Here is a 27697-nt window from a genome sequence, read left to right as displayed (position 1 = left end):
AAGACAATCAGGCGGTCCCGCTTCGTGCTAACGCTCGCGATGGTTGAGTTTCCCTCCTCACGCCTGCCAAGGAGAAGTTCGTAGTCCGGGAGGTGGGGCAGGAGGCGGCCGTTTAACGTGGGTCAGGGCGGAGCTGAAGCGACGGCGGAGGCGGAAGCAACGGTCGGTAGGGTGGGGAAGGGGGCTGGCCCCAGGAGGAGGAAGCCCTTCAAAGAAAACAGCAACAAGCTGAGCTGCTGTGACAGAGGGGAACAAGATGGCGGCGCCGAAGGGGAGCCTCTGGGTCAGGACCCAACTGGGGCTCCCGCCGTTGCTGCTGCTGACCATGACCCTGGCCGGAGGTTCGGGGACCGCTTCGGCTGAAGCATTTGACTCGGTCTTGGGTGATACGGCGTCTTGCCACCGGGCCTGTCAGTTGACCTACCCCTTGCACACCTACCCTAAGGTAGGGCCCGTCCGGAGCAGGCTGCGACTCTTCCCTGGACGCCCATCTCTCGGCTCCCCACACCTTTGTCGGCTCTGGCAACCTGGCTGTTCTATCCGCCCTTCAACTGCTGTCTCCCATCTGTGTAGCTTCTGTTTTCCTCCCTAATCCTGCCTGCACCCCGTTCCCGTTGTAATTACCGGAAGTTTGTCCTGCACTACCTGGTGATAGGCTGGGGGACACAAAGATGAGAAAGACAATGCCTTTCCTCTGGAGCTTGCGGGGCAGCAGGGGAGTCAAGCACTCAGAGGGAGGAGGATAGCGGAGGAGACGCATGATTAATGCGGGGTCCTCATCTTAAGGAGCGTAAGTGGGGGGTGGTTAGGAAGGGAGGCGCAGATATGCGAGTCCACAGATGATTGATTCATAACCCTTGTTTTACTGAGCGTCTTTCGGGGCCGGGCGCAGTCTTCGGGGAGTCAGACGAGTAGACGATTCCACTGTAGTATAAAAAGCGTCACGAAGGCGTCTCAAGGAGTAGTGAGACGCCCAGGAATGCTGTCTGCCTGTGTTGAGTTAATGTGTCCTAGACGCTGCCAAGAGGGACTGGATTAGAGAAGAAGCAGTTAGGTGTCTGCCTACCAGAAACTGACCACTCAGTGCAGAAGACGGGGAATTCGTGGAGTGGGGAAAGAAATGAGACTGTCCACAGGCGGGGCTCGCAGCTTAGGGAGAGGAATGGCCCTCCTCTCTTTGCTTCCCCCTTTCTTTTAATTACATACCTAACCCTCTTCAAGTTGGTTTTTCAGCCTAAGAACTCTGTTAACCAAACATTCTAAATTGCTTGGTGATTCCGACCACACCTTCTCCATGTATGATTTGAGTATATGCCCTCCCCCATGTTGTTTTATGAGAGCTTTTGTTGATGTTGCTGGCAGCTTCCTTTACGTTTTTCCTTCATCTTTTGTATGCTATTTGCTTAACCATTGTGGCTGGACCTCCTTGCTCTATAAAACTGCAGAGTGGCTACAGAGACAGTTCCAGGGAAGCTTAGATTGTTCCATATTGGCGAGTGCTTTCAGAAGGTCTTTGAAATGAAAAGTTCTAAGTGCCGGCACTTCTCAGATTTTGTTTACGGCTGGATTTTACGCTGCATGAGGATTATCATTTTTTTAATAAAGTGTGGGAGACGGGACTATACTATATTTTTCCAGAGATTTATGTAACAATCGAGAAAGAAAGAAGTTTTAACTTCAGATTTAAATCAATGAATATTGCCTCTAACCACTTTATTTTTCTTTACTTCTTGTAAACTTATCATTAAGTGGATTGTATGAGGAAGCTCATTAATATTGATTTGGCCTGGAATTGGGCTGAGACTTACTTTGTATTGTTCTAGGATTTATTTCCTTTTTGAAGATTTTCCTGGCAATTTTGTAGTATAAACCAGAATGTTGGGAGAATAATTAAATAATTTGAAAGGATATATGTTCCTAGAACCTTTAGGAACTTTAATATGTCCACTATTTTCTAACAATTGGTGTGATATCTATAAACCATTGTTACTTATTTATTAAAGCATTTCTCACTAAGAACTCCAAGTCATCTGGCTCCCTACAGATCTGGACTTGAAATTTTTTGAGACTCCACTGTTAGCCAGAGTGGTGGGAGATTTACCATACCATTATCCCTAATTCTCACAACAACCCTGCAAAGTAGGGTTTTAAAATTTAGGAAATTGAGGCTCTGAAAGTTTAAGTGACTTGCCTAAGGTTACATAGCCAAGAAATAGTAGAGTAGGAATTCAGCTTAAAACTGGCTACACTATTACTATGCTCCCTTCTGTTAATAAACTTGCATTAAACATACTCCGCCAGGCACGGTGGCTCACGCCTGTAATCCCAGCACTTTTGGAGGCTGAGGTGGGTGGATTACCTCAGCTCAGGAGATTGTGTGGACAATATGGCAAGACCCCATCACTGCAAAAAAAAAAAAAAAAAAAAAATACAAAAATTAGCCAGGGATGGGGACGGGCATCTGTTGTCCCAGCTACTTGGGGGCTGAGGTGGGAGGATTGCTTGAGCTTGGGAGGTCGAGGTTGCAGTGAGCCGAAATGTCACTACTGCACTCCAGCCTGAGAGTGAGACCCTGCCTCAATTTTAAAAAAATAAATAAAAAGGCTGGGTGCGATGATTCACGCCTGTAATCCCAGCACTTTGGGATGCCAAGGCGGGTGGATCACTTGAGGTCCGGAGATCGAGACCAACTTAGCCAACATGGTGAAACTCCCTCTCTAATAAAAACACACACACACAAAATCAGTCAGGTGTGGTGACATGTGTCCTGTAATCCCAGCTACTCAGGTGGCTGAGGCAGGAGAATCGCCTGAACCCGGCAGGCAGAGGTTGCAGTGAGCTGAGATTGTGCCACTGCACTCCAACCTGGGCAACTAGAGCGAAAGTCTGCCTCAAAAAAAAAAAAAAAAAAAAAGAGAGGGAGAGAAAGAAAAGGAAGGAAAGAAGGGAAGAAGGAATTTAATTATTTCACTAATTTCTATTGATACTCCTCTGAATTGTTGTGCTTTGTGCTCCAGGAAAAAAGCATTATGCTTTGTAAGAAATTAGATGAATTTCCAAACTCACATAGCTTCTCTGTCTGGTATTTGTAACTGGCAGACAGAAATCTCATTTTAGGCCAGACACGGTGGCTCACGCCTGTAATCCCAGCACTTTGGGAGGCTGAGGCGAGTGGATCATGGGTGGTCAGGAGTTCAAGACCAGCCTGACCAACATGGTGAAACCCTGTCTCTCTAAAAACACAAAAATTAGCTGGGCGTGGTGGCACACGCTTGTAATCCCAGCTACTCAGGAGGTGTTTATTTTTAAATTATTCTATCTTTTATCTACAGAAGTGCAATTGCATACTTTGGGTTCAAAAAACATGAGACATAAATTATGTTAATGAAAAAGCTGGACGGGTGTGGTAGGTCACGCCTATTATCCCAGCACTTTGGGAGGCCGAGGCAGGAAGATCACCTGAGGTCAGGAGTTTGAGACCACTCTGACCAACATGGAGAAACCCTGTCTCTACTAAAAATACAAAATTAGCCAAGCGTGGTGGTACGTGCCTGTAATCCCAGCTACTCGGGAGGCTGAGGCAGGAGAATCAATTGAACCTGGGAGGCTGAGGTTGCAGTAACCGAGATTGCGCCCTTGCACTCTAGCCTGGGCAACAAGAGCTAAATTCTGTCTCAAAAAAAAAAAAAAAAAAATTGTAACAGGGTCTTGCTCTGTTGCCCAGGCTGGTCTCAAACTCCTGGGCTGAACAGATCCTTATGTCTTGGCCTCCCAAAGTGCTGGGATTACAGGCATGAATGAGCCACAGCACCTGGCCTAAATAGTATCATTGAGAGACCTTCTAATTATGAACTTTGCTGTTACTTAATGTGGTGGAAGCACCACTTATTTCCGTGTGTCCTAAATCAGAAGATACATGATATACAAGCTTGCCAGTCATTTGGGATTCATAGGTTATTAATTATTTACTTGAAATTATTATTTTTGTATGTATAACATGAAATACTTAGAATAAAGATATGATTCTTAATAGCTACCAGTTGAGTGTCAGCTCTGTACCAGATGTTGCATAATATGTTAAGGCTTAACACAGTGCCTGGCACATTGCAGATGCTCATTAAATATATATGTCTATTAGATTAGATAGTACTACATAATAGTAATTCTATTGTAGATGTAAATGTATAATTCTCCTAATAGTCAAGATTGACACTCTGCAATTATACAGGTGGTAGAAAATAAATAAACGGTAGTTAGGATTGATGTAAGAGTATTCTCCTTGTTTTACAACTGAGGAATTAGAGAGATTCAGTAACTTGCCAAAGGTTGTACAGAATAAGTGGCAAGGCTGAGCTTCAAACCAGGGCTGACTTCTGAGACCTAGGCCCTTTTCACCATGCCATATGGTTTTCTGAAATTGATACTGGATGACTTACTAGGTTTCTTTAACAAAGGAAAGTATATCTGAAAATAAAATTGCATGTGATATAGCTCATACTAATAAGCTCATGCTTCCTCTGTACAGTATAAGGAAATATGTGGTGCTTCAAAGACATAAAAGAATAATTTAACTGTTTTACAAAGCCCGCAAAAGCTACTCAGGTATGAAAATCTTAATTATTAAAATTATTTCAATTTTATCTTAGTAAATGCAGCTAGAACTGAGGTCCAAATGTGTGCTACCTTCAAAGTTGTATGATAAAATATATTTAATATTAGACTGCAGCCATCTCTTCTTGAAGGATTGTTGCTGCTACGTAAATTTTACTAATCCTTCTGCTGGAAAGAAATACATACCTTGCATTCATTGGTTGCCAACTGGTATATGCACATACTGTTTCTTTATTAGGTGTCTGCTAGTTTGTACACACTGGATCACATAGTAAGTTGAGGGGGCTCCCCCATATGCAATAGCTTTTTAAAAATACTATATTTTAGCAAAGAAAAACCCACTGAAGACATTAGTCTTATTAAGCAGTTAATATGTTTTAGTAATGAAGAACTAGCTGTCCATCCTGTCTTGAGCTTTCACACATACACAATGATGCCTGTAATTGTTTTCAATTTTAAAAACCTATTAACACTATTACCATTTATTAAACATCTTCTGCATACCAGGCACCGTGCTGGGATTAGCTGTCTTTCTGAATTATTGAGGACTTTGGAGATAATAGCTATTGTCTCCTTTTTTGATGAGAAACCTGTGATTCTTAGGTAAAATAACTTACACACTCACCCAAAATATTTGATCTAGGTCTAGCTGTTTGCAGTGTCCTTTCCCATACACCACACTGTAGCGCCCGTGTTTTCATTTAATGTAAGCCCAGTTTAAAAAAATCATTTCATATAAACATTTTTACAGATGTATACCTTACTTTATCAGGTCCTTGTGCCACCGTTTGCCGTGTGAAGTTAGTCTGATACTTTTCCTTATAAGCTTGGTGATTCATATAAACATGGATGTGGCAAAAGTAATCGTTGGTTCTAGGGTACTTACTCCTTTCTATTTCTGTTAAAGTTCTAGTTGTATCACTGTTGTTTTTGTTTGTTTGTTTGTTGTTGTTAAGAGATGGGGTCTCAGTCTCCCAGGCTGGAGTGCAGTGGTGTGATTATAGCTTACTGTACCCTCAAACTCCTGGGCTTAAACAATCCTCACACCTCAGCCCTCTGAGGACTAGGACTGCAAGCATGTACCGCCACACCCAGTTAATATGTTTTGGTGGGGGGGTATAGACGTGGTCTTGCCGTATTACCCAGGCTGGCCTCATGCAGTCCTCCCACCTCAGCCTCCCAAAGCCCGGGATTACAGGTGTGAGCTACTGCACCTGGCCTGTCACTGTTATTTTTATTTTCAATTTTTTTGCCCCCACAAATTGTAACCAGAGAAAATGAAAAAAGGGTAATGGTTTTACCTACTAGGGTTTTTTCTTGGTATCACTTTTAAAATAAGGAACTCAAACCTCTATATGGCAAAGGCCTTGTGTATCAACTGGCTCCTATCATTTTTTTCTTTCAGTTATGACACTTACTGGATGATTTGTAATAAACTACTAACTTTGCTTTCTTCCTCACCTGTTTTCCCCTGAGGAAAAAAATACTATTTTTTGGTAACCCTTACTGTTTTTGAACTCCCTAGGAAGAGGAGTTGTATGCATGTCAGAGAGGTTGCAGGCTGTTTTCAATTTGTCAGTTTGTGGATGATGGAACTGACTTAAATCGAACCAAATTGGAATGTGAATCTGGTAAGATGCTATGCTAACAACATCAGCTGTATGTAATGTGATAAGCTTTTAAAGTATTTTCTTTAGGAAATGGCAAATACACTGTTGAAAACTAGTCATCTAACATATTGTAATTATTATGGATTTAAGAGTTTTCATAGCTGTTGCTAGAAATTTCATGGGCTTTAAATTTCATCTATTTGTTGAGACAGTGTTTATTTTCTGCTATGAATATTACACCTTTGTTTAACTAAGCATTCTGTCAGACAAATGCAGTAGTAATTAGCCTACTCACAATTCATTACCACCTTTTCACAGATAGTATAATTTTCCTAAACCTTTCAATCATAGATTACTTGACTTATCTCCAAGTCTTTTACTGAATCAGGCCTTTGACTCAGTATTTAATAGTGTATTCTTCATTGGTCATGCCATTAAAATAAGTAGCCAAAGGCTTTGTCATCTATTAAACCACTTGTCTCTCTTTTTGCTGAAAGCAATATGTTTGATAAAAGAAACCTGTAATCAGAACACAATTGACGTTTAACTTTTAAATAACTATAATGGAATTTTCTCCGTTCATTACACTATTTATTCAGCGTAGAAAGGAGGCACCTTTTCCCCTGTCACTATGCCATGGCTCACATGCAGTCTTCTTTGATATCATAGCCTTATTTTTATGGCTCGGTCTCCTGACTGATTATATGTGCATAATGCTCTCTAGTTTATTATCTAGCTCTTCTGAGAAGTGTATTACAAATGCATTACTGAGTTGGGAAAAAATAAAATTGGTATAGTGGTAAAATGTTATATCACATGGAGGAAAAGGATTTAATGAACTAATATCTGGTAGAGACCCATTTCAACATTAGAATCATCTGCTATAGAACATTTTCTAGTTCAGTTTTCTTAGACTTTCAGATGTTAGGCTGATTGTTTTATTTTCCCCTTGCCATGTGCATACCCTTACTTCTTAACTGAGTGATCTAGTTCTTAACAATATATCTTATATTTGTATAAATCATTAAAATATATTATTTCATTCAACCCTATGCAGTAGGTGGTGGTATTTTCCATTTTACACATATAGAAATCAATAGTCAGAGGTTAAACTGCTCAGCCCAGGTCACACACACCAACAAATGATGGAACTAAACTCTTGAGTGGCATCTTCAAGATGCCAACCCAGTGCTTTTTCCACTACACAAGCCTTAGCTACAAGGATCCTCTTATATGAGTGTCATCATGTGGCCAGAGCCTGGGTGTGTAATTAATAGATTTATATCTAAAACATTTGACTTATAGGAATAAGGCAGTATGGAGTTTAAAGATACATGTCCTACTACTGTATTACCAAATTTGGAGATTCATATTAATGAAATCATTTTTATTGTAAGAAATTTTTTTATAAAATGTCAAATCCTTTTCTTTCCTCTTTCTCTTTTGTTTCTTGTAATTTGACTATTTTTCTCTTACAGCATGTACAGAAGCATATTCCCAATCTGATGAACAATATGCTTGCCATCTTGGTTGCCAGAATCAGCTGCCATTTGCTGAACTGAGACAAGAACAAGTAGGAAACAATACTGCCTTTCAAAATAGCCTGCTTAGATGGCACTGACTTGTATTGCTTGAAGTGTTTATCACCCACTTGATCCTATTTTAAGGTTATATTTTATATTTGGCTTTCAGCAAACTAAATTAGTTTGCAAATAGAAAAGTCAATTGAATAACTGCTTTTGTATAATGCTTTACTGTTAAAAATTATGCTTTCATTCATAATCTTGTTTTGTTTCTTCTCACATTCTAGTGAAACTATTACCCTAATTTACATATGAAAAAACCAAGGCTCAGAGGAATTATTTCAGAGTTCTTTTTCTCCATCCCACCTGCCATTGGACAGTTGCCATTGCCTTAACTTAGATCATCATCATTTCTTACCTGATTTTAAAATTAATTTTCAAACTGTTTTTCCACTTTAACCCTTTCTAACTCCATTCTTTACTGTGTCCAGATATTTCTTTTTCTAAATTTCATTGTGCCATTCTCCTGTCACATATAATCAGTAGCTCCCAGTTACATACAGATTAAAGCCCAAATTGTTTATCACAACATAGCTCCTGATTACTCCTCCAGTGCTGTCTCTTAAAATTCCCTGCAAGGGAATTTCCTACTCTGTTCTCTAGACATACTGGGAAAAGTTTCTTAATTTTATTTATTTTTGCACAGGAAATAGTCACGTGTACAAAACTCAAAAGATAAAAAGAGTATACATATAGTGAAAGGTCTACCACCCCTGTCTCTTAGCCACTCAGTTTTTCCTCATGAATGTAGCCAAGGTTACTAATACAGAGATATTTTATGCATATACAAGGATGTACACATATGTATTTTATATATGTAAGTATACATGAAGAGCTTCTAATTTTTTTCTACTATATAATCTGTGTAGATTTATTATAATTTATTTAGGCAGTCCCTTATTTGTGAACATGTAGGTTATTCCTTATCTTTTTCTTTTATAAATGGTATCTATTTTGCACATTTGTGAATATACCTGTAGAATAAAATCATAGGGCTAGAATTGCTGAGTTAAGAGGTATATGTGTTTTTTATTTTTATGGTTTTTAGAGATGGGGGTCTCACTGTATTACTCAGGCTGGCCTCAAGCTTCTAGAATCAAGTGTTACCATAGATATCACTGCACATCAGCCTGGGTAACAGAGTGAGACACTGTCTCAAATAAGAAAGCAGAACCAAAGCTATCCCTGGAGTTTAGTAAATGGCATCCCACACTTGTGCTTTAGAGGGGCCCAGTGCTGCTAAAGAAGTCAGAATTGGAGGAAAGATGATACCATTTGTTAAAATTTTATCAGTAGCTTACTACATATACTCAGCCCATAAATTCTCCCTTCACCCTGCCTGTTGTTACATGTCTACCATTTTATGTATATATTCTTCTGATTGATTTTTTCTTCCTCTTTTCCATTGATGTTCAGTATAGATGATTTATTCTCAATGAAAGCATTAAAGATGAGAATGATATGATTTGCCCCTTCCCTTGCTACCCTCAAGGCCTTGCTGGTCCTTATTTAATTATCTTAAGAGTCTCCTTATTTTTGGACTTAATTCAAAAGCCTGTTATTCTGATAGAGATGACAGGTAGCTAGCTAGTGTGTTTGGTGGCAAATTAAAGTAACCTTGGTTTTTAAGCTTTCCCATAATTTGTGTAGATAACTGAGTTTATTCTAATGCTATTGATTATGGTAGATTTATTTAATTGTTTGTATTCTGTCCCAATAAGGATTTGAGTAATCTTATGTTGTTCTCTTGAATATACATATGCAAAAAATAATGTTTCTCGTTATTTATTTATTTTTATTTTTAGCTTATGTCCTTGATGCCAAAAATGCATCTACTCTTTCCTCTAACTCTGGTGAGGTCATTCTGGAGTGACATGATGGACTCCGCACAGAGCTTCATAACCTCTTCATGGACTTTTTATCTTCAAGCTGATGATGGAAAAATAGTTATATTCCAGGTGACAACTGTGCTTCATGGATTCATCTAAATACCAACAACAGTAAATGTATATGTCTTAAATGAGTGTTTCAGCACAGAACTATACTGTCACTTACAAATATTTATCATCAAATAATAATTACTTATTTGACCCTACATTAAAATACTGGGCATCAGTTTGATTACCCTTCCCTTTGCGCATTAAAAGCCTTATCTAAAGCCAGTTAGTTCTTTTCTAACCAGAACTCTGAGTCTTTTAAATTTTATGTTGGTGAAATTGATAAAATGAAATCTTTAAATATGAGAGATAATAACATAAATAGTGAACGTATATGATTACATATGGATATCAGATAAAAGCAATATGACATAATTTTTAGTTTTTTATAGTGTTTTTCCTCATAACTCTTATAAGAGAACTTGTTGAAGTATTTTACATAAAGAGGTAACTTCTCCTATTTCATCATTTACTATGTGATAATAACTGTTATTCTTTGGCGGTTATATTGTACTAGATATGTTATCTCAGATCTTCAAACAACATTATGAGGTTATATTATTCCTATTTTATTGATGAGGAAGGTGAGAGTAACTTGTTTAAGTTGCCCTGCCAGTAAGTAATAGAATTAAGCTTCAAACCCAGCGCGCTTTAGCACCAAGGCTCATATCCTACCCTACCATGCTTTTAATTGAGTAAATTCCCAAATTTGCCAGTTAACACATAAAATGTGTGGCACTGTCTTCCTCTCAGGTAATAAAGTAAACCTTTTAAGTACTGCAGCTAAGTAAGTAGCTTAATGTATGGCTAGTATGTGATTTTTAGCACTATCCCAAACCTTGGATCCCCTCTACTTAATTTGGTAAGAAGTAAAACACAGGACTTTTTTCTTTAAACCCATGAACAAGTTCTATGTCCTAAAGCTACTTACATCAAACCATAAGTTGACTCTCAGAATGAAGCCCTCTTTCATTCCTCTTTAGGTATGAGATTAGCTCTTTGTCTCTCTAAAGTTAGTGTGAATTTGAACATAAGTAGGAATGAGAAACCCCCATTCTAGAGGATCAGAACTACACAGAAGATGTAAAGTATGGAATGTTTGGCTGTAGTTTATGGACTGCTCATACTTAGGGAAGATTGGAATGTTTCATATGAGAAGAAATAGAATGTGTGTTTAGCCAAAAGTTTTGGCAGTCTGCTAAATTATTCCTGATCAACTAGAATTAGAACTCATTTCCGCAAAGTATAGTATTTAATGTAGTATGTCATGATTTTTCCCTCTCTCCCTTTAAAAAAAAAATGTTGTCAGGAAGTTAAACTAACAGAAATCTGCCAGAAATCTGTTTCTTTGCAAGGCACTGGATCTGATGTTTAGGAAGTGCAATTAAAATATGTTGTGGTTAATGTGTTTTATTTTTTATACAGTATTTCTATTACTTTTTCTTAGTTTAAATATTTAAAGAGATGACGTGTTTTAGAACTTGTTATACTGAAAAAAGCTAAAGAAGTACAAATGACTTAATTGCTTTCATTATTGTTTTAGTCTAAGCCAGAAATTCAGTATGTACCACATTTGGACCAGGAGCCTACAAATTTGAGGGAATCATCTCTAAGCAAAATGTCCTGTAAGTTTTATTTTAAGTAGCTTAGATAAAAACATTAGCAGTCAAATCTAGTTGTAGTAGAGTTAGTTGTGTGTTTGTTTTTACACTGATGGAACATAAACAGATAATTTCTAAAACAGTGGTTCTCAAACTTTTATGTTTATTGGATTTTGGAGAGCTTGTTCAAGCGCAGATTGCTGGGCCCCACTTCTAGAGTTTCTAATTTGCTAGGTCTGGGAGAAGATGTGAGAATTTGTATTTCTCACAAGTTCCAGATTTTGCTGATGCTGCTGGCTTAGGGTCCATACTTTAAGAATCACTGTTCTAAAAACATTTAGTTTGCTTCAAAGGATGTTTTGAGCATGAACTAATCAAATATTCTGATACCAATAAATTGACCACAGTGAAAAATGCCAAAAGTATGAGTCCCCATTCAATTTTTTTTCCATGTTAGAAATGAATTTTGACTCATAAGAACATAAAACACCAAGCTAAAGCAGAGCTTACCTTGTAAAATTTACTGATACCTTCTTTTAGATACTGATTTCATTAGCCTTTTGTTTATTTTGGTAGATGGGGACCATCTTTAATTAGATTAGAATAAACCAAATCCGAGCTCACATTTATTTATTTATTTGTTTGTTTGTTTGTTTGTTTTGTTTTGTTTTTTTGAGACAGAGTTTTGCTCTTGTTACCCAGCCTGGAGTGCAATGGCGCGGTCTCAGTTCACCGCAACCTCCGCCTCCTGGGTTCAAGCAATTCTCCTGCCTCAGCCTCCTGAGTAGCTGGGATTACAGGCACGTGCCACCATGCCCAGCTAATTTTTTGTATTTTTAGTAGAGACGGGGTTTCACCTTGTTGACCAGGATGGTCTCAATCTCTTGACCTCGTGATCCCCCCGCCTCGGCCTCCCAAAGTGCTGGGATCACAGGCGTGAGCCACCGTGCCTGGCCTCCAAGCTCACATTTAATTAAGCAGAGAGCATCAATGTCAATAAGAATTTGAAAATAAAACAGGAAACTCCTAATGTGATAGAATATTCATTTGGTTTTGATGTACTAGAGAAACTGGTACACATTATAAAATGTGTCAGATGATACAGACAAAAACAATTGGATATCTGTAAAGTGTATATATCTAGAAGTAGTAATGTGAGACTAGCTTTTGGGATATAGGATATAATAAACTTGTACCTTACTATTTCAGCAGATCTGCAAATGAGAAATTCACAAGCACACAGGAATTTCCTTGAAGATGGAGAAAGTGATGGCTTTTTAAGATGCCTCTCTCTGTATGTACTCTGTATTATGTGTGTAACAGATAAAATCTGACTTGTATGAGAGAGATAAATACTTTTTATTATTTTAAAATTAGCACCTCAAAAGTAAACATTTTTACTTTTTCCCTTCCAAAGTTGTACTATTCAATATTTTAGTTTGTTTAAAAGGTAATAGGTATACTACTTCAATAAAACCCAGGCAGGTAATTTTTTTCACAGTACAATAACATTCTTCTTGTTAGAATTTCTTGATTTTTGTTGAATGTGCTTCTCCACACATTTAAACTAAGCTTTAATTTAACTTATGTCTGAGGCTGGATGCAGTGGCTCATGCCTGTCATCCCAGCACTTTGGGAGGCCAAGGCAGGTGGATCACCTGAGGTCAGGAGTTTGAGATCATTCTGGCCAACATTGTGAAACCCCCTCTCTACTGAAAATACAATAATTAGCCGGGTGTGGTGGCATACGCCTGTAATCACAGCTATTGAGGAGGCTGAGGCAGAAGAATTGCTTGAACTTGGGAGTCAGAGGTTGCAGTGAGCTCATCACGCCACTGCACTGCAGCCTGGGGGACAGAGTGAGACCATCTCAAAAAAATAAAGTATGTCTGAATGGCTTAGATATCAGGTTTAATTTTTTTAATCTGCATGGCCAGATATGAGGCTAGAGGATCCAGATGAGGACTATAGATTAAGAAGGGCTTTGTATGCTATACTAAGGAGTGTCAGCTCTGTGCCAAGAATTTTTTTTGTTTGTTTTTTTTGAGACGGAGTTTCGCTCTTGTTACCCAGGCTGGAGTGCAATGGCGCGATCTCGGCTCACCGCAACCTCCGCCTCCTGGGCTCAGGCAATTCTCCTGCCTCAGCCTCCTGAGTAGCTGGGATTACAGGCACGCGCCACCATGCCCAGCTAATTTTTTGTATTTTTAGTGGAGACGGGGTTTCACCGTGTTGACCAGGATGGTCTCAATCTCTTAACCTTGTGATCCACCTGCCTCGGCCTCCCAAAGTGCTGGGATTACAGGCTTGAGCCACCGTGCCTGGCATGTGCCAAGAATTTTTAAGGGTAATGGTTAAGTGGGCAAGTGAGAGTAGTAGGTAACGTATGCCCTCCTAAGAAGAAATACCAAGCCTTATAAGGGTGAGAGGCAGGTTTTATCAAAATGTGCATGTTTTCTCTTCTCTAAGGAGATAGGATATGAGCCCTCCCCAATGCTTTTACTCCTTCCCACCCCACAAAAAGGAAAAAGAAAGATAGTGGGCCATGTCACTTATTGACTGTTACCTACTCTGTGTCAGATAACAGGCCAAGCATTTTAGAGAGTGATAAACAAGTTCTTGCTTTATAGTTCATTCTAGTGGACTGTTTGTTCATTCTAGTGGACTATTCTATCTCAAGTATAAAACTGCAGTAGTCCAAACCACATGCTCCCTGTAATTTTTTATAGAAATAGTTTCTTGAGAGGTTTTATTATATATCATTAGATTTACGTGGACCTTACAAATTAATACCTTTTATTAAGCAAAATGTTAAAAGACTGTATGCGAAAACAAGAATTAAACTTTAAATTTTACCCTTTTATTTCTAAACCTGGTTTTGAGCTTGTCCAAAAAGGGGCAGTTTTTCTCTTTCCGGTATTTAGGATGTTTATTGCAGTTTGATAGTTCTGTGAAACCTAAGTAATCATTTAATCTTAAATTACACTTCTCAGTACTGTATTACCTGGCGTATTATTGATTTATTGACGTTTAACATTTTGTCATTATATTCTATGTTGTTCTTTTAAATCGAACACTTTAAAAGTGGTTTTGTAAAACAACTAACTTTATAACTAGAAATGTTTTCTTAGAAATTTTTATGCCCAAGCATAAATTATAATAGGATCCTACATTTGAATAAAAAGTATTCTTTTGGATGGTTGCAGTGGCTCATGCCTGTAATCCCAGCACTTTGGAAGGCTGAGGCAGGAGGATCACTTGAGCCCAGGAGTTCAAGATTAGCATGAGTAACATAGCGAGACCCCCATATCTACAAAATATTAAAAAATTGTCTGGGCATGGTGGCACATGCCTGTAGTCCCAGCTATCAAGAGGCTGAGGTGGGAGAATCACTTGAGCCCGGGAGGTCAAGGTTGCAGTGAGCTGTGACTGCGCCACTGCACTGCCTGAGTGATGGAGCAAGACTGTCTCAAATATTTTTTTTTAAGTGTTCTTTTTTAAAATGCTTTTTCCCCTTCAGTGATCCAATTTGACTTTTAGAACAATACCCTGTGATAAGTAGGCGGTGATTTAGAGAGGTGAGTTGACTACTCCCAAGGTTACACAGTCACTATATTAAAATTCAAACCTAATTTTTCTAATTATACATCTTCTACTCATCCTATTCTGCTGTAGTTATTTACTTCCTGAAGTGTCATGATTTTTCCATGATTACATACAGAGTCACTCAGCCAGTTAGTGGAATCTGGTTGTAGCTATTAAAGAGACACCCTTGTCTCCAGAATGGAAATTGAGGTTACTCTCTCTTCACTTGTATTTCTTTTTGCAGAGCCGTGCACTGTGCTAGGGACTTGAAACCTAGGAAAGATGTCAGGAGTTCTCAGGTCTAGACAGACATGGACAATAATGATTGCTACACACACACACACACACACACACACACACGTCTTATACACAGCATATAAGGCCTACATTTAAGTCTACTGGAGGTTTCAAGGGGAGCATTGACAGGTGAGATAGAAATATCTTAAGTGACGAGTAGAAATTTTTGCTAGTTGTTGCAGAAGATTTATTAAAAAGTTTTTTTCAGATATACTGGCTTCCTGCTCAATGTGTATGGGTATAGTACTATATATGGAGGATAAGGAGAGTCAGAAATTTGACTAAACTGGGAAAACAGGAATAGAGAGGAGTAGGAACATAATGCAAGTGTCAAGAAGAGGCCTCTATGTGAAGGATAGATTAGAGGACCAGGTTGGAGAACTTTGGCAAATCAGGGAAGAAATTATAAGGCCTGAATTAGGGCAGTAGACAAAGAGAACAGGAGATAATGGAGATAGTTGAAAATCTGTAGGATCTAGTCATTGTTTTGTTGTGGAGATTGAAGGGATGAGCCCCGGTTTTCTGGCTTATCTAGTTGCTACTGGAATCCAGATATCAAATATATCCTCATTTTATAGTAAATTCCTTAGTAGTCAGGTTAGTTAGGGCTGGAACATGTAGAGGAAAGTGGGTATTTTTTTTATTAAAAATATGTTGTACTCTAATCTTTCTAAAATTGGGATACTTAAAGCATCATATGGGAGTTTCCTGCCTTTAGATACAATACATTCTCCAAAGTCTACCTCTTTTGCTGGCAAACAAGCAACGACTCTGCTTACCTCATGTTCGAGTCTTGGCAAACTATCGAGTGGTTAGGGTGGTAAGTAGAAATCTCTTATTAGGCAGTGTTAGATGAGCAGAGATGTGAAGATTAGGGACTGTCTATATTACATAGTTTTGTCAGATTTAGACTTTTAATAATTTTTAAATGGCTTGACTTTTTCCTCTTCTTTGAATCTTGATAGACCAATTATGAAAAAAACTTTAGGCTGGGTGTGGTGGCTCATGCCTGTAATCCCAGCACTTTGAGAAGCCTAGGCAGGCGAATGGCTTGCACCCATGAATTCACGGCCAGCCTAGGCCTTAATATAGTGAGAACTTGTCTCTATAAAAATTCAAAATAAATAAAAATAAATTAAAAACCTCTAATTGCTGATTATCTTAACTGGCCTTGTATCTTAAGATATTTTAATTATAAGGAAAATATAACTATCTCTTTACTGAGATATGCTATAATGGTTGCAGAATGTCTTATCATAGATGTGCCCTTTTAAATGGAAGTGTAAGTAAATTATGGCAAATTAAATATGTGAAGTATTCTCAGGAAGCTGACTTCTGGAAGCCTGTTGTGAATTCTTTTATAAAACAAGTCATCGTTTTAAATTTAGCTATTCTATACTTTAACTTTTTGGTATATTGGTTTTTTTAAAGCAAATATTATCATAATACCTTGCAAAATAATATATGACATTTGTACAACAGTGTGCAATCCACAGGACATTTTCAATTACCTTATATATTTAGTAGAAAGTCAAGTATGTCTAATTTTATTATTACAAAAGTGATATAGCTGTGTTACAGAAACATTAGAAGTGGAGGAAAAAGATACTAAGCCAATATTAGTATAATATTTCCTTCTATAAGTATTTTTTAATAGTTTCAAAGATAATCAACAAAGTTTTAATTGTACTGTTGAGCTAAGTACATAAGGTTAACTGACTATAATTAAGAATCTCCCATTTCTTACATTATGAAATTTTAACGTAACGAATTGTTGATCTTTTCCAGTAATTCTGGGTGGATTTTAACTACAACTCTTGTCCTCTCGGTGATGGTGTTGCTTTGGATTTGTTGTGCAACTGTTGCTACAGCTGTGGAGCAGTATGTTCCCTCTGAGGTAAATTTAATTCTAACCCTTAGACCATTGGAAGACTGAGCCCTGTGATATACCATTTTAAATGCCCTATTTGTTTAGCTGGAAAAACAAGGCCTCTCTACTAATAGAAAGAGAGAAGATGTGGTGGTTTTAATGTGGTTGAGGTTGGCACACAAAAATTATAGGTTTGAAGCATAAGAATTGTTCCCAGCTCTCTGCGACGCTAACTACTGTGATGACATATATGTTGACTGGCTTGAGTAAAGTGTCTCTTTCTGGCTCTTAAGACTGAAAAGACCTGTTGACATCAGTTTGTAAGAGGATATGTAGGAGTTAAGACTTTTTTTTTTTTTTTTTTTTTTTTGAGACAGAGTCTTGCTTTGTTGCCCAGGCTAGAGTGCAGTGGCATGATCTTGGCTCACTGCAACCTCCGCCTTCTGGGTTCAAGTGATTCTTTTGTCTCAGCCTCCCAAGTACTTCGGACTACAGGCACGTGCCACCATGCCTGGCTAATTTTTGTATTTTTGGTAGAGATGGGGTTTCACCATATTGGCCAGGCTGGTCCCGGACTCCTGATCTCAAGTGATCTGCCCGCCTTGGCCTCCAGTGTTGGGATTACAGGTGTAATCCCACCATACTCAGCCGGAGAGAAGACCTGTAGAACCACTTAGTAGTTTAAATAAATTACCACAATATTAAGGAGTAATGCTGCTTTAGAAGCAGCAAGGCTGGGCCAAGCATGGTGCTCATTCCTGTAATCCCAACATTTTGGGAAGCCTAGGCAGAAGGATCACTTGAGCCCAAAAGTTCGAGACCAGTCTGGGCAACATGATGAGATCGTGTCTGAACGAAAATTTACACAAATTAGCTGGGACTGGTGGTGCATACCCATGATCCCAGCTACTCAGGATGCTGAGGTGGGAGAATCACTTGACCCCAGGAGGTTGAGGCGGCAGTGAGCCAGGATTGCGCCACTGTACTCCAGCTTTGTTTTGTCACTCAGGGTAATAGAACAAGACCCTGAGTCTCAAAAAAAAAAAAAAAAAAAAGAAAAGAAAGAAAGAAAGAAAAAAGAAAAGGGTGTAGTGTTTGATTTTGAGTTCTTACGTTCTGATACCTAATCCCCCAAGAGATGGGAGACATTGTGACTTCCTTGGTAATTAAAATTTAACTGGCCCAAAAAAATAAAACTGTTAAGGTAAAGGATTTTTGTTTGGGGAAAGTCTATAATTTGAGGATTCAACTTAGCTTTCAAGAAGAGAAAAGTATTTATATAACTAAATATAGAATAATAATGGCTATCGACATCTAATCCAACGGAAATAAACTTTTAGTTTTTGTATGCCTACAAAGTACTACAGAAAAAGAAAAGAAGAAAAGACAGAAATTAAAACAGAATCTAATAATAAGCCATTGGCACGTGCCTAACATGGTGCTTGAACATCTGTCTTATCCTAGTAGACTATAAAGATGTTTAAGTATGTGATTTGCACATGAAAAATAAATTTTTAAAAAATATTTAATATTTTTATTAAGGTGATATTGATATAGGTACCTAGAAACTGGGACAGGATAATGTTTGTAACTAACATTTTTATAGTCTTTAAAATTTACAAAGTATTTTCATATATCTTTTATATCAATCCAGTGTCCAACAATATTCTATAGCAGGTTTTAATATCCATTTTATAGACTAATGAAAAGGCTTACACAGTCTAGGTAACCTCCCAGGGATTGTAAAGCTATGAATGTATTGGCTGGAATAAGTTCACATCTTTAGATTAACAACTTCTATGTCTTTTCCTATATACCATCTTGCCTAAGGCTGATAAGGTGTTTAAGTGGCAGAAATAATAATTGTATGAGGTGTTAAGGAAAGCAGAGACTATTTGCTGGGATTGTCAAAAAAGGATTTTACACAATAGAGGTCTTGATGTGAACTTTGAAGAATGGGTAGTAAGGTATGAATTAGCAGAGAGGAGAGTATACAGTTCTCTCTGATATAGGCAAGAGTAAGCCAACTGTTGGAAAAGGACTGTAAGCAACCATCCTGATTAAAAGAACTTACACTGGGAAATCAAACCAAATGCATAAAGTTGGACTGGATTGTGAAGAACCTTGAACTGTGGAAGTTACAGAGAATGGGTAAATTTCTACAGAACCCATCTGTTCATGAGATGAATATACTGATAGCATCCTCTTATTACATTACCTACTTTCATCCTCTGATGTCCATATTTTAATCGTTGTATTGTTCTTGACAAAGCTGAAATGATGTGTCTGCATAGGATTGCCTTTGTCTTTTACTTTTCTTCAAGCTGCCTCATGAACTTTAAATCCTCATGGCAACAAAGCTATAAATCTGTATGTAGTAAGGATGCAGGGGCTCACACCTGTAATGACAGCATTTAGGGAGGCTGAAATAAGAAGATCACTTGAAGCCAGGAGTTCAAGATCAGCCCAGCCAGCATAGCAGGACACCCATCTCTACAAAAAAATAAAAATAGTGAGGACCCCCCCCAAGAAAAAACACCATAGTAATACATTTTTGTTGACCACCTGCCAAGCCTGTGACACTGTTTGTTTCTTCTTGTATTTCTACTTCTCCTTACTTCTAAGATGCTCCTTGTAAAAGAAAGATACACATAGACATTGGTCAGCCTATTGTCAGGAAAGACTGACAATAGGATGGATTCAAATGGAATTTACCTTGATAAATTCACCACAGCCTGGATTGTGGTCCCCGAGATTAGTAAGGTTGAGCGTTTTCTATTGGGTACTGTTCTAAGTGTTTCAGATGGATTAAGCTCATTGAATCCTCATGGTAACCCTGGGAGATGACTGCTGTTATCCTCCCCAATTCCCAAATGGGAAAACTGCAAGAGAGTTTACAGTATCAGTAAGTGGTAGAACCAAGATAGGAACTCAGATAATCTGACTCCAAAGCCAGTGTTCCACACTTTGGCTACGTATTCATTTTAAGTACATTCTTATTTACAAAAATACTGGGCTGGGTACAGTGGTTCATGCCTGTAATCTCAGGACTTTGGGAAGCCAAGGCAGGAGGATCACTTGAGGACAGCAGTTTCAGACCAGCCTAGACAACATAGTGAAACCCTGTCTTTACAAAAAGTAAAAAAATAAAAATAAAAATAAATTAGTTGTGCATGGTGGCACATGCTTGTAGTCCCAGCTATTTGGAGGCTGAGGCAGGATGATTGCTTGAGCCTAAGAGTTTGAGGTTACAGTGAACTCTGATCACACCACTGCATTCTAGCCTGGGCAACAGCAAGAACCTGTCTCTTAAAAAGAAAAAAATTATATGCTCAGTGTAGAAGTTTATAAAGTAAAGTACAGATAGGCTAGGCATGGTGGCTCATGCCTGTAATCCAGGACTTTGAGAGGCCAAGACAGGAAGATTGCTTGAGTCCAGGAGTTCAAGACTAGCCTGGGCAACATAGCAAGACTCTGTCTCTACAAAAAATGCAAAAATTAGCCAGGTGTGTTAGCACATGCCTGTAGTCCCAGCTGCTCAGGAGGCTGAGGTGAGAGGATCACTTGAGCCCAGAAGTTCAAGGTTGCAATGAGCTGAGATCACGCTGCTGCTCTCCAGCTTGGGCAACAGAGCAATACCCTGTCTCAAAAAACAAATTTAAAAAATAAAATACATATAAAGAAGCAGAGAAAAAAAATCACCCAGCCTGTCATCCAGAACTATTATTATGTTGCTGTTTTAGTGGATTTCTTTTGTAAACTATTTTAAATATATTTTTACCTTTATTTCTTATTTTAGAATATTGCAGTGTAAATATGCCACTCTTTTCTGGTAGTTTCTCCTTTTCCCACAGTAAAAATAACTTAAAAGTTACTCAGATTTTCTTGGCCAAAACTCACTTTTTTTTTTTTTCCCTAAAATAAGAAAGAAAACATGAGGCCAGGAATTTGAGGTCAGCCTGGGCAGCATAGTAGGAGCCTATCTCTATAAAAAACTAAAAGAAAAAATCAGACAGACATGGTGGTGTGTACCTGTAGTCCTAGCTACCTGGGAGGCTGAGGCGGGAGGATCACTTGTTAGATACAGACCCTGTCTCTTAAAAAAAAAAAAAAAAAAGCAAATAAGAGGGCCGGGCGCGGTGGCTCAAGCCTGTAATCCCAGCACTTTGGGAGGCCGAGGTGGGTGGATCACGAGGTCGAGAGATCGAGACCAACCTGGTCAACATGGTGAAACCCCGTCTCTACTAAAAATACAAAAAATTAGCTGGGCATGGTGGTGCATGCCTGTAATCCCAGCTACTCAGGAGGCTGAGGCAGGAGAATTGCCTGAACCCAGGAGGCGGAGGTTGCGGTGAGCCGAGATCGCGCCATTGCACTCCAGCCTGGGTAACAAGAGCGAAACTCCATCTCAAAAAAAAAAAAAAAAAAAAAAAAAAAAGCAAATAAATAAACTCTTAATATAATTTAAGTTAATAAATCACATACATTTATGTATAACCTATTATGTACCTGGCTCTATTCAAAAGATTTTAAAGACAATGAAGAATAAGACCAAGAACCTTGCCATTTAGGAGAAACATTTAAGTCTGATAGCAGAGTTAGGCAATCAGAAAATAATCCAAATTCTGTTAAACTGGGTTTTAGAAAAGGTATAAGTAACTCAACCAAGTTCATATAACTAGTTAGTGGCAAAGCCAGGCCTAAAACCCAAGTACATATTTGCTCATTGAATTTATTCTAAACTTTCAGAGTTCATGCATAAATAAGGGATAAAATTGTCTTCTTCCTCACTCCTTAGATAAACCAGTCAGTAGTTTTAAAAAATTCTCCAGGTAGTTATTTTTAAATGTTATCTTCTATTTTTTTGTTTTATCAACTTTAGATATTATATCATATCTTCCTCCTGAAGGATAAGGAATTTAGTTCCTTTACATTATCTCCCACCTCATCCTATCTTCACTTTCTGGTTTTTGTAATGTGTATTATTAGGTTATATACTTTCTGTGATCACTTTATAAATTTCTGTTGACACTTCATCACTGCCTATACTTTCCTATTTATTCCCATACTCTGTGTCTCAATTTTTATTATTATGACCCTTGACAGTAAAATATAAATTCTTCGGAATTTACACTTCCATACTTTGTCTGTAGGTTGATTTGAAAAAATAAAATCCAGTAGAAAGCACTTACAATATTATAACTATGTAAATATTCACAGTGGAACCAAATACTGTGATTGGTGGTTAGAGTCATGTAAAAGCAAATATAAACCTGAATTGTTTAAAGATGTCACAGGAGAATCTTTAGTGCCTCCACTTAAAGGATCCTTTGTTGTAGCTTTCTTCCTGTTTTCTTAGTCAACTGAGCTGCTGCTGTTTCTTGTATTCTATATTGTTTTCTTTCAGGGATTCCTCTTTTGTTGGAATACCTCCTTAAGTAATTGTTCTCATAAAGAATATTTGGGTGGTAAACTTCCTAGTTAACACACTTTTGAAAACATCTCTGTTGTGTGCATTTGATTGATAATCTCAGTTTACACGGTAGCCACAGAATCACTATACACACTAGTTAGATTGTTCATATAATCCCATCCACTTCTCTGTACAGATTTTATTTTCTCCTTATTCTTTTTGTTTTTATTTTATTTATTTATTTATTTTTTTTTGAGACAGAGTCTCACCTCGTCACCCAGGCTGGAGTGCAGTGGCATGATCTCAGCTCACTGCAACCTCTGCCCCCCTGGGTTCAAGCGATTCTCTTGCCTCAGCTTCCTAAGTAGCTAGAATTACAGATGCCTGCCACCGTGCCTGGCTAAATTTTGTATTTTTAGTAGAGACGAGGTTTCAACATCTTGGCCAGGCTGGTCTTGAACTCCTGACCTCATGATCCACCCGCCTCAGCCTCCGAAAGTGCTGGGATTATAGGCATGAGCCACTGTGCCTAGCTTTAATTATTTTTTTAAACTGACAAAAATCGTACATGTTTATGGTAAACAGCATGATGTTTCGATATATGTATGCTGTACATTATTGAGTGTCTAAATCAAGCTAATTAACATACACTTTACCTAACATGCCATTTTTTGTGTTGTGAACTTTTTTTTTTTTGAGACAGAGTTTCACTCTTGTTGCCCAGGCTGGAGTCCAATGGCGCAGTCTCAGCTCACTGCAACCTCTGCCTCCCAGGTACAAGCGATTCTCTTGTCTCAGCCTCCTAAGTAGCTTGGATTACAAGCATGTGCCACCATGTGGGCTAATTTTTTTGTGTGTTAGTAGAGAGGAGGTTTCACCATGTTAGTCAGGCTGGTTGCAAACTCCTGACCTCAGATGATTCACCCTCCTTGGCCTCCCAAAGTGCCCGGATTACAGGTGTGCACCACCACACCCAGCTGAGGAGAACATTTTAAGATCTACTCTGCTTAGCAGTTTTCAAGTATACAGTACACTGTTACTGATTACAGTCACCATGTTGTACAGAAGATCTCCTTCCTCCCCTATGATGGCTTCTTCCATGTTGATGTATGAAATCAACCAGTTCCTGGTTGCTGCTTCAAGATCTTTAAATATTGTTAGGTAGAGTTGTAAACATTTTTCTTTCACAGTGTCCCAGAGCCAATAATCACATGTGAATTCTGAGTTTTAAGGAGGCCTGCTGTATCAGATCCATGTTCAACCCATCAACCACTGAACTTGTCTTTTTTTTTTTTTTTGAGACAGGGTCTTGCTTTGTCACCCAGGCTGGAGTGCAGTAACACAATCTCAGCTCACTGCAGTCTCTGCCTCTTGTGTTCAAGCAATTCTCATATCTCAGCCTTCCAAGCAACTGGACTACCGGTGCCCGTCACCACATCTGGCTTGTTGTTGTATTTTTAGTAGAAACGGAGTTTCACCATGTTGGCCAAGTTGGTCTTGAACTTCTAACCTCAAGTGATTCGCCTGCCTTGGCCTCCCAGAGTTCTAGGATTAGAGGTGCGAGCTACCATGCCCAGCCTGAACTTGTCTTAAAGCTACTCTTTTACTGGAAAAGAATAGGGTACTGGGGCACCTCCTTGCAGGATGGTTGCTGCCCTTAGACAACAGTGCAGTAGACCACATCTGAAACATGTTTGAGTAAGCAGCTATCATGACAGTCACTTTTAGAACATTTTCATTAGCCCAGAAAGAAAATCTATACTCTTAGTAATTGCTCCCTGGTTTCTCCCAAGCAGCAGCAGCAGTACCACCCCCACCCCCACTCCCACCTCACTCTCCAGCCCTAGATAGCCAATATGTAGTCTCTTGTGACTGGTCTCTTTCACTAAGTATACTATTTTCAAGATTCATCATGTTATATGCATGTATCACTTAATCACTTTTTCTTTTCTTTTTTTTTTTTTTTTTTTTTGAGATATAGTCTTGCTCTGTTGCCCAGGCTAAAGTGCAGTGGTGTGATCTCAGTTCACTGTGAACCTCCCCTCCCAAGCAATTCTCCTGCCTCAGCATCCCAACTGGCTGGGACTACAGGCACACACCACCATGCCCAGCTAATTTTTATATTTTTACTAGAGATGGGATTTCACCATGTTGGCCAGACTGGTCTTGAACTCCTGACCTCAGCTGATCCACCTGCCTCAGCCCCCCAAAATGCTGGGATTATAGGCATGAGCCACCATGCCCAGCCAGTATAGCGTGTATCACTTTTGATAAACTTTTAAAGGTGTTCTTTATTCAGCGTCTTTTAAAAACATCTTTCCAGTATCAGGTACTTCTGTGTAGTTCTTGGTTTATAATTGAGTCAGTTGCCTTGCCAGTGATGTCAGCACTGCAGTGTCTACCTTATGGATACAGGGATTTGTTGCTGTATGAGTAGATTAACAACAGAATCTATACCGTTTTTTTTTTTTTTTTTTTTTTGAAACAGAGTCTCACTCTGTCCCCCAGGCTGGAGTGCAGTGGTGCGATCTCAGCCCACTGCAACCTCCGCCTCCCAGGCTCAAGCAATTCTCGTACCTCAACTTCTTGAGTAACTGGCATTACAGCCATGTACCACCACACCTGGCTAATTTTTTGTAATCTTGGTAGAAACAGGGTTTCACCGTGTTGTTCAGGCTGGTCTCAAACTCCTGATCTCAAGTGATCCACCTGAAAGAAAGAAAATCTGTGCTCTTTCTTTCAGCCTCCCAAAGTGCTAGGATTACAGGCATCTGGGATTACATACGCCTGGCCTATGCCATTTCTTAGTGAAGCCTTTTCACTTTCCTTTTCTGCCTTTAAGAGATACATAAGGCCAGGCATGGTGGCTCACACCTGTATCCCGACACTTTGGGAGGCCAAGGTAGCAGGATCACTTGAGGCCAGGAGTCTGAGACCAGTCTAGGCAAACTAGCAAGACCCCATCATTAAAATAAATAAATAAATAAATAAATAAATAAATAAATAAATAAATAAAAATTAGCTGGGCATGGTGGCGCATGCCTATAGTCCTAGCTACTCAGGAGGCTGAGGCAGGAGGATCACTTGAGCCCAGCAATTCAAGGCCATATAGTGAGCTGTGATCCCACCACAGCACTCCAGCCCTGGTGACAGAGCAAGACGCTGTCTTTTTTAAAGAAAAAAAAAAAAAAGGGAGAGAGAGAGAATGAGAGAGAAATACATACATATATCTAAGTCTGCCTATTCTCAAAAGATGGTAGATTTGACCATTATTCTCCAAAGAGTTTTATAACAATAGCAGTGATTCTGTTGTATGCTTTCATTCTTTTCGTATCGTCTTGGATATGGTAGTAACAATTGAGAAACTTTATATATTTATGAAGACCCTTCTATCAGTGTTAGAGCATTTCATGCATATTCTTTGTTCTCATAGTCTTTTAAAATAGCATCTATCATTTTCCATATATGTTAAACTAAAACATATAGGAGCAGAAAAACTTGCACCAAATTATTTTACCACTTGGTAGGGGAGCTAAGTTGTTGAAGGACTCCATCACATAAGGCATCCTTAATTATTTTTCTTGTTACTCAATTGTTATACTCCTGAGGATTTTAACTTGAGACGTGTGGAAAAGCTTTCTTTGGCCATCCACTGGGAGCTGAATCATATATTTACGACATTTTGAGTAGAAGCGTTCTTCATTCTTAAAGATATTTATAGAATTTTTTTTCTACCAACTATTTATAAATTGTTATTTGAAGACTTACTTGGAGAGGTTCCTAATTATCCAAACTACTAATTTGCATTGGTTTTCTTTTGCAGAAGCTGAGTATTTATGGTGACTTGGAGTTTATGAATGAACAAAAGCTAAACAGATATCCAGCTTCTTCTCTTGTGGTTGTTAGATCTAAAACTGAAGATCATGAAGAAGCAGGGCCTCTACCTACAAAAGTGAATCTTGCTCATTCCGAAATTTAAGCATTTTTCTTTTAAAAGAAAAGTGTAATAGGCATCTAAAATTCCACCCCTCATAGAGCTTTTAAAATGTTTTCATTGGATATAGGCCTTAAGAAATCACTATAAAATGCAAATAAAGTTACTCAAATCTGTGAAGACTCTATTTGCTATAACTTTATTGGTATTGTTTTTCTAGTAATTTAAGAGGTGGATGTTTGGGATTGTATTATTGTTTTACTAATATCTGTAGCTGTTTTGTTTTTTGCTTTGGTTTTTGTTTTTTTCCCTTTTCTTAGCTATGAGCTGATCATTGTTCCTTCTCACCTCCTGTCATGATACTGTCGGTTACCTTAGTTAATAAGCTGAATATTTAGTAGAATATGATGCTTCTGCTCAGAAATGGCCCACAAATCTGTAATTTGAAATTTAGCAGGAAATGACCTTTAATGACACTACATTTTCAGGAACTGAAATCATTAAAATTTCATTTGAATAACTATGTGCTGAAATTTGAGTATCTGATTTTCTAAACCTTCCTTCCTGTCTCTGCCCAACCTAGAAAAGAATTATGAAATATTCTGTGTTTATTGCTATATAATGTGATGGTCAGGGACCATTTTGATGCAAAAGTGATCTCTCAGCAGTAAATTTGATGTTATTTTGCACAGACTATAGGTTTTTGTTGGTTGAGTCTTTCCAAATAACTATTTTTCTCTGTCAGACAGCATATCAAGTGTAAGGTGAACATATTTTCAGAGAAAACTTCATTTTGACACTAAGAATTAGACTCTTGTGATGCAGAATTAAGTATAAATTTTACTTGGCAAAAACCAGTGTTATTTTTACCTGAAATGACAGCAGATCTTAAAATTAGAATGGTATCAGGTCATAATAATAATACACCAGAATCTTAATATGATTCACTGTTATTGTACCATGAAATGTTAAAACCTTTGTAAATCAATACTTTCCTCAGACACAGGAGCATTGCTGACAACTCCATCAGTGCTGTTTGACTAAAGAGTAAGTCAAGTCACTCCCACTATGGCCTAGTCTTCAGCCTTCCTGAGTCCAAATAAAAAGCAGTTGACAGCTAATCAAGTAAGACTTAGGTCACAAAATACAGGTTTTTATTTTTAGTTTGTCTAGATTTGGATGATAGAGAGTTAGAAAGTTGTGAACACATCCAGATGGGGAAGAAAGGAAGAATTGCGGTCATTGTCAAGCAGTCA

At 38.4% G+C, this 27697-nt stretch overlaps 1 protein-coding gene across 2 annotated transcripts; it reads left to right on the top strand.

The window, feature by feature from the left end:
* Positions 1–60: 60 nt before the first annotated feature.
* TMEM59 (transmembrane protein 59) lies at positions 61–26964 on the top strand. Of its 2 annotated transcripts, none has more exons than XM_010348741.2 (8): positions 61–445; positions 6137–6242; positions 7700–7794; positions 9610–9762; positions 11285–11366; positions 12555–12636; positions 17013–17121; positions 26331–26964. In XM_010348741.2, the coding sequence occupies exons 1-8, from the start codon at positions 257–259 to the stop codon at positions 26484–26486; spliced, it is 972 nt and encodes a 323-aa protein (XP_010347043.2). In that variant the 5' UTR covers positions 61–256; the 3' UTR covers positions 26487–26964. The 2 variants fall into 2 exon arrangements, with proteins under 2 accessions (XP_010347043.2, XP_003921577.2); XM_003921528.3 differs by having other exon boundaries at positions 12552–12636.
* The last annotated feature ends 733 nt before the right edge of the window (positions 26965–27697 follow it).

This window comes from Saimiri boliviensis, chromosome 11 (genome assembly GCF_048565385.1).
Source record: "Saimiri boliviensis isolate mSaiBol1 chromosome 11, mSaiBol1.pri, whole genome shotgun sequence".
In the NCBI taxonomy this organism is placed as follows: Eukaryota; Metazoa; Chordata; class Mammalia; order Primates; family Cebidae; genus Saimiri; species Saimiri boliviensis.
This window is presented reverse-complemented; position numbering and strand designations above follow the sequence as displayed.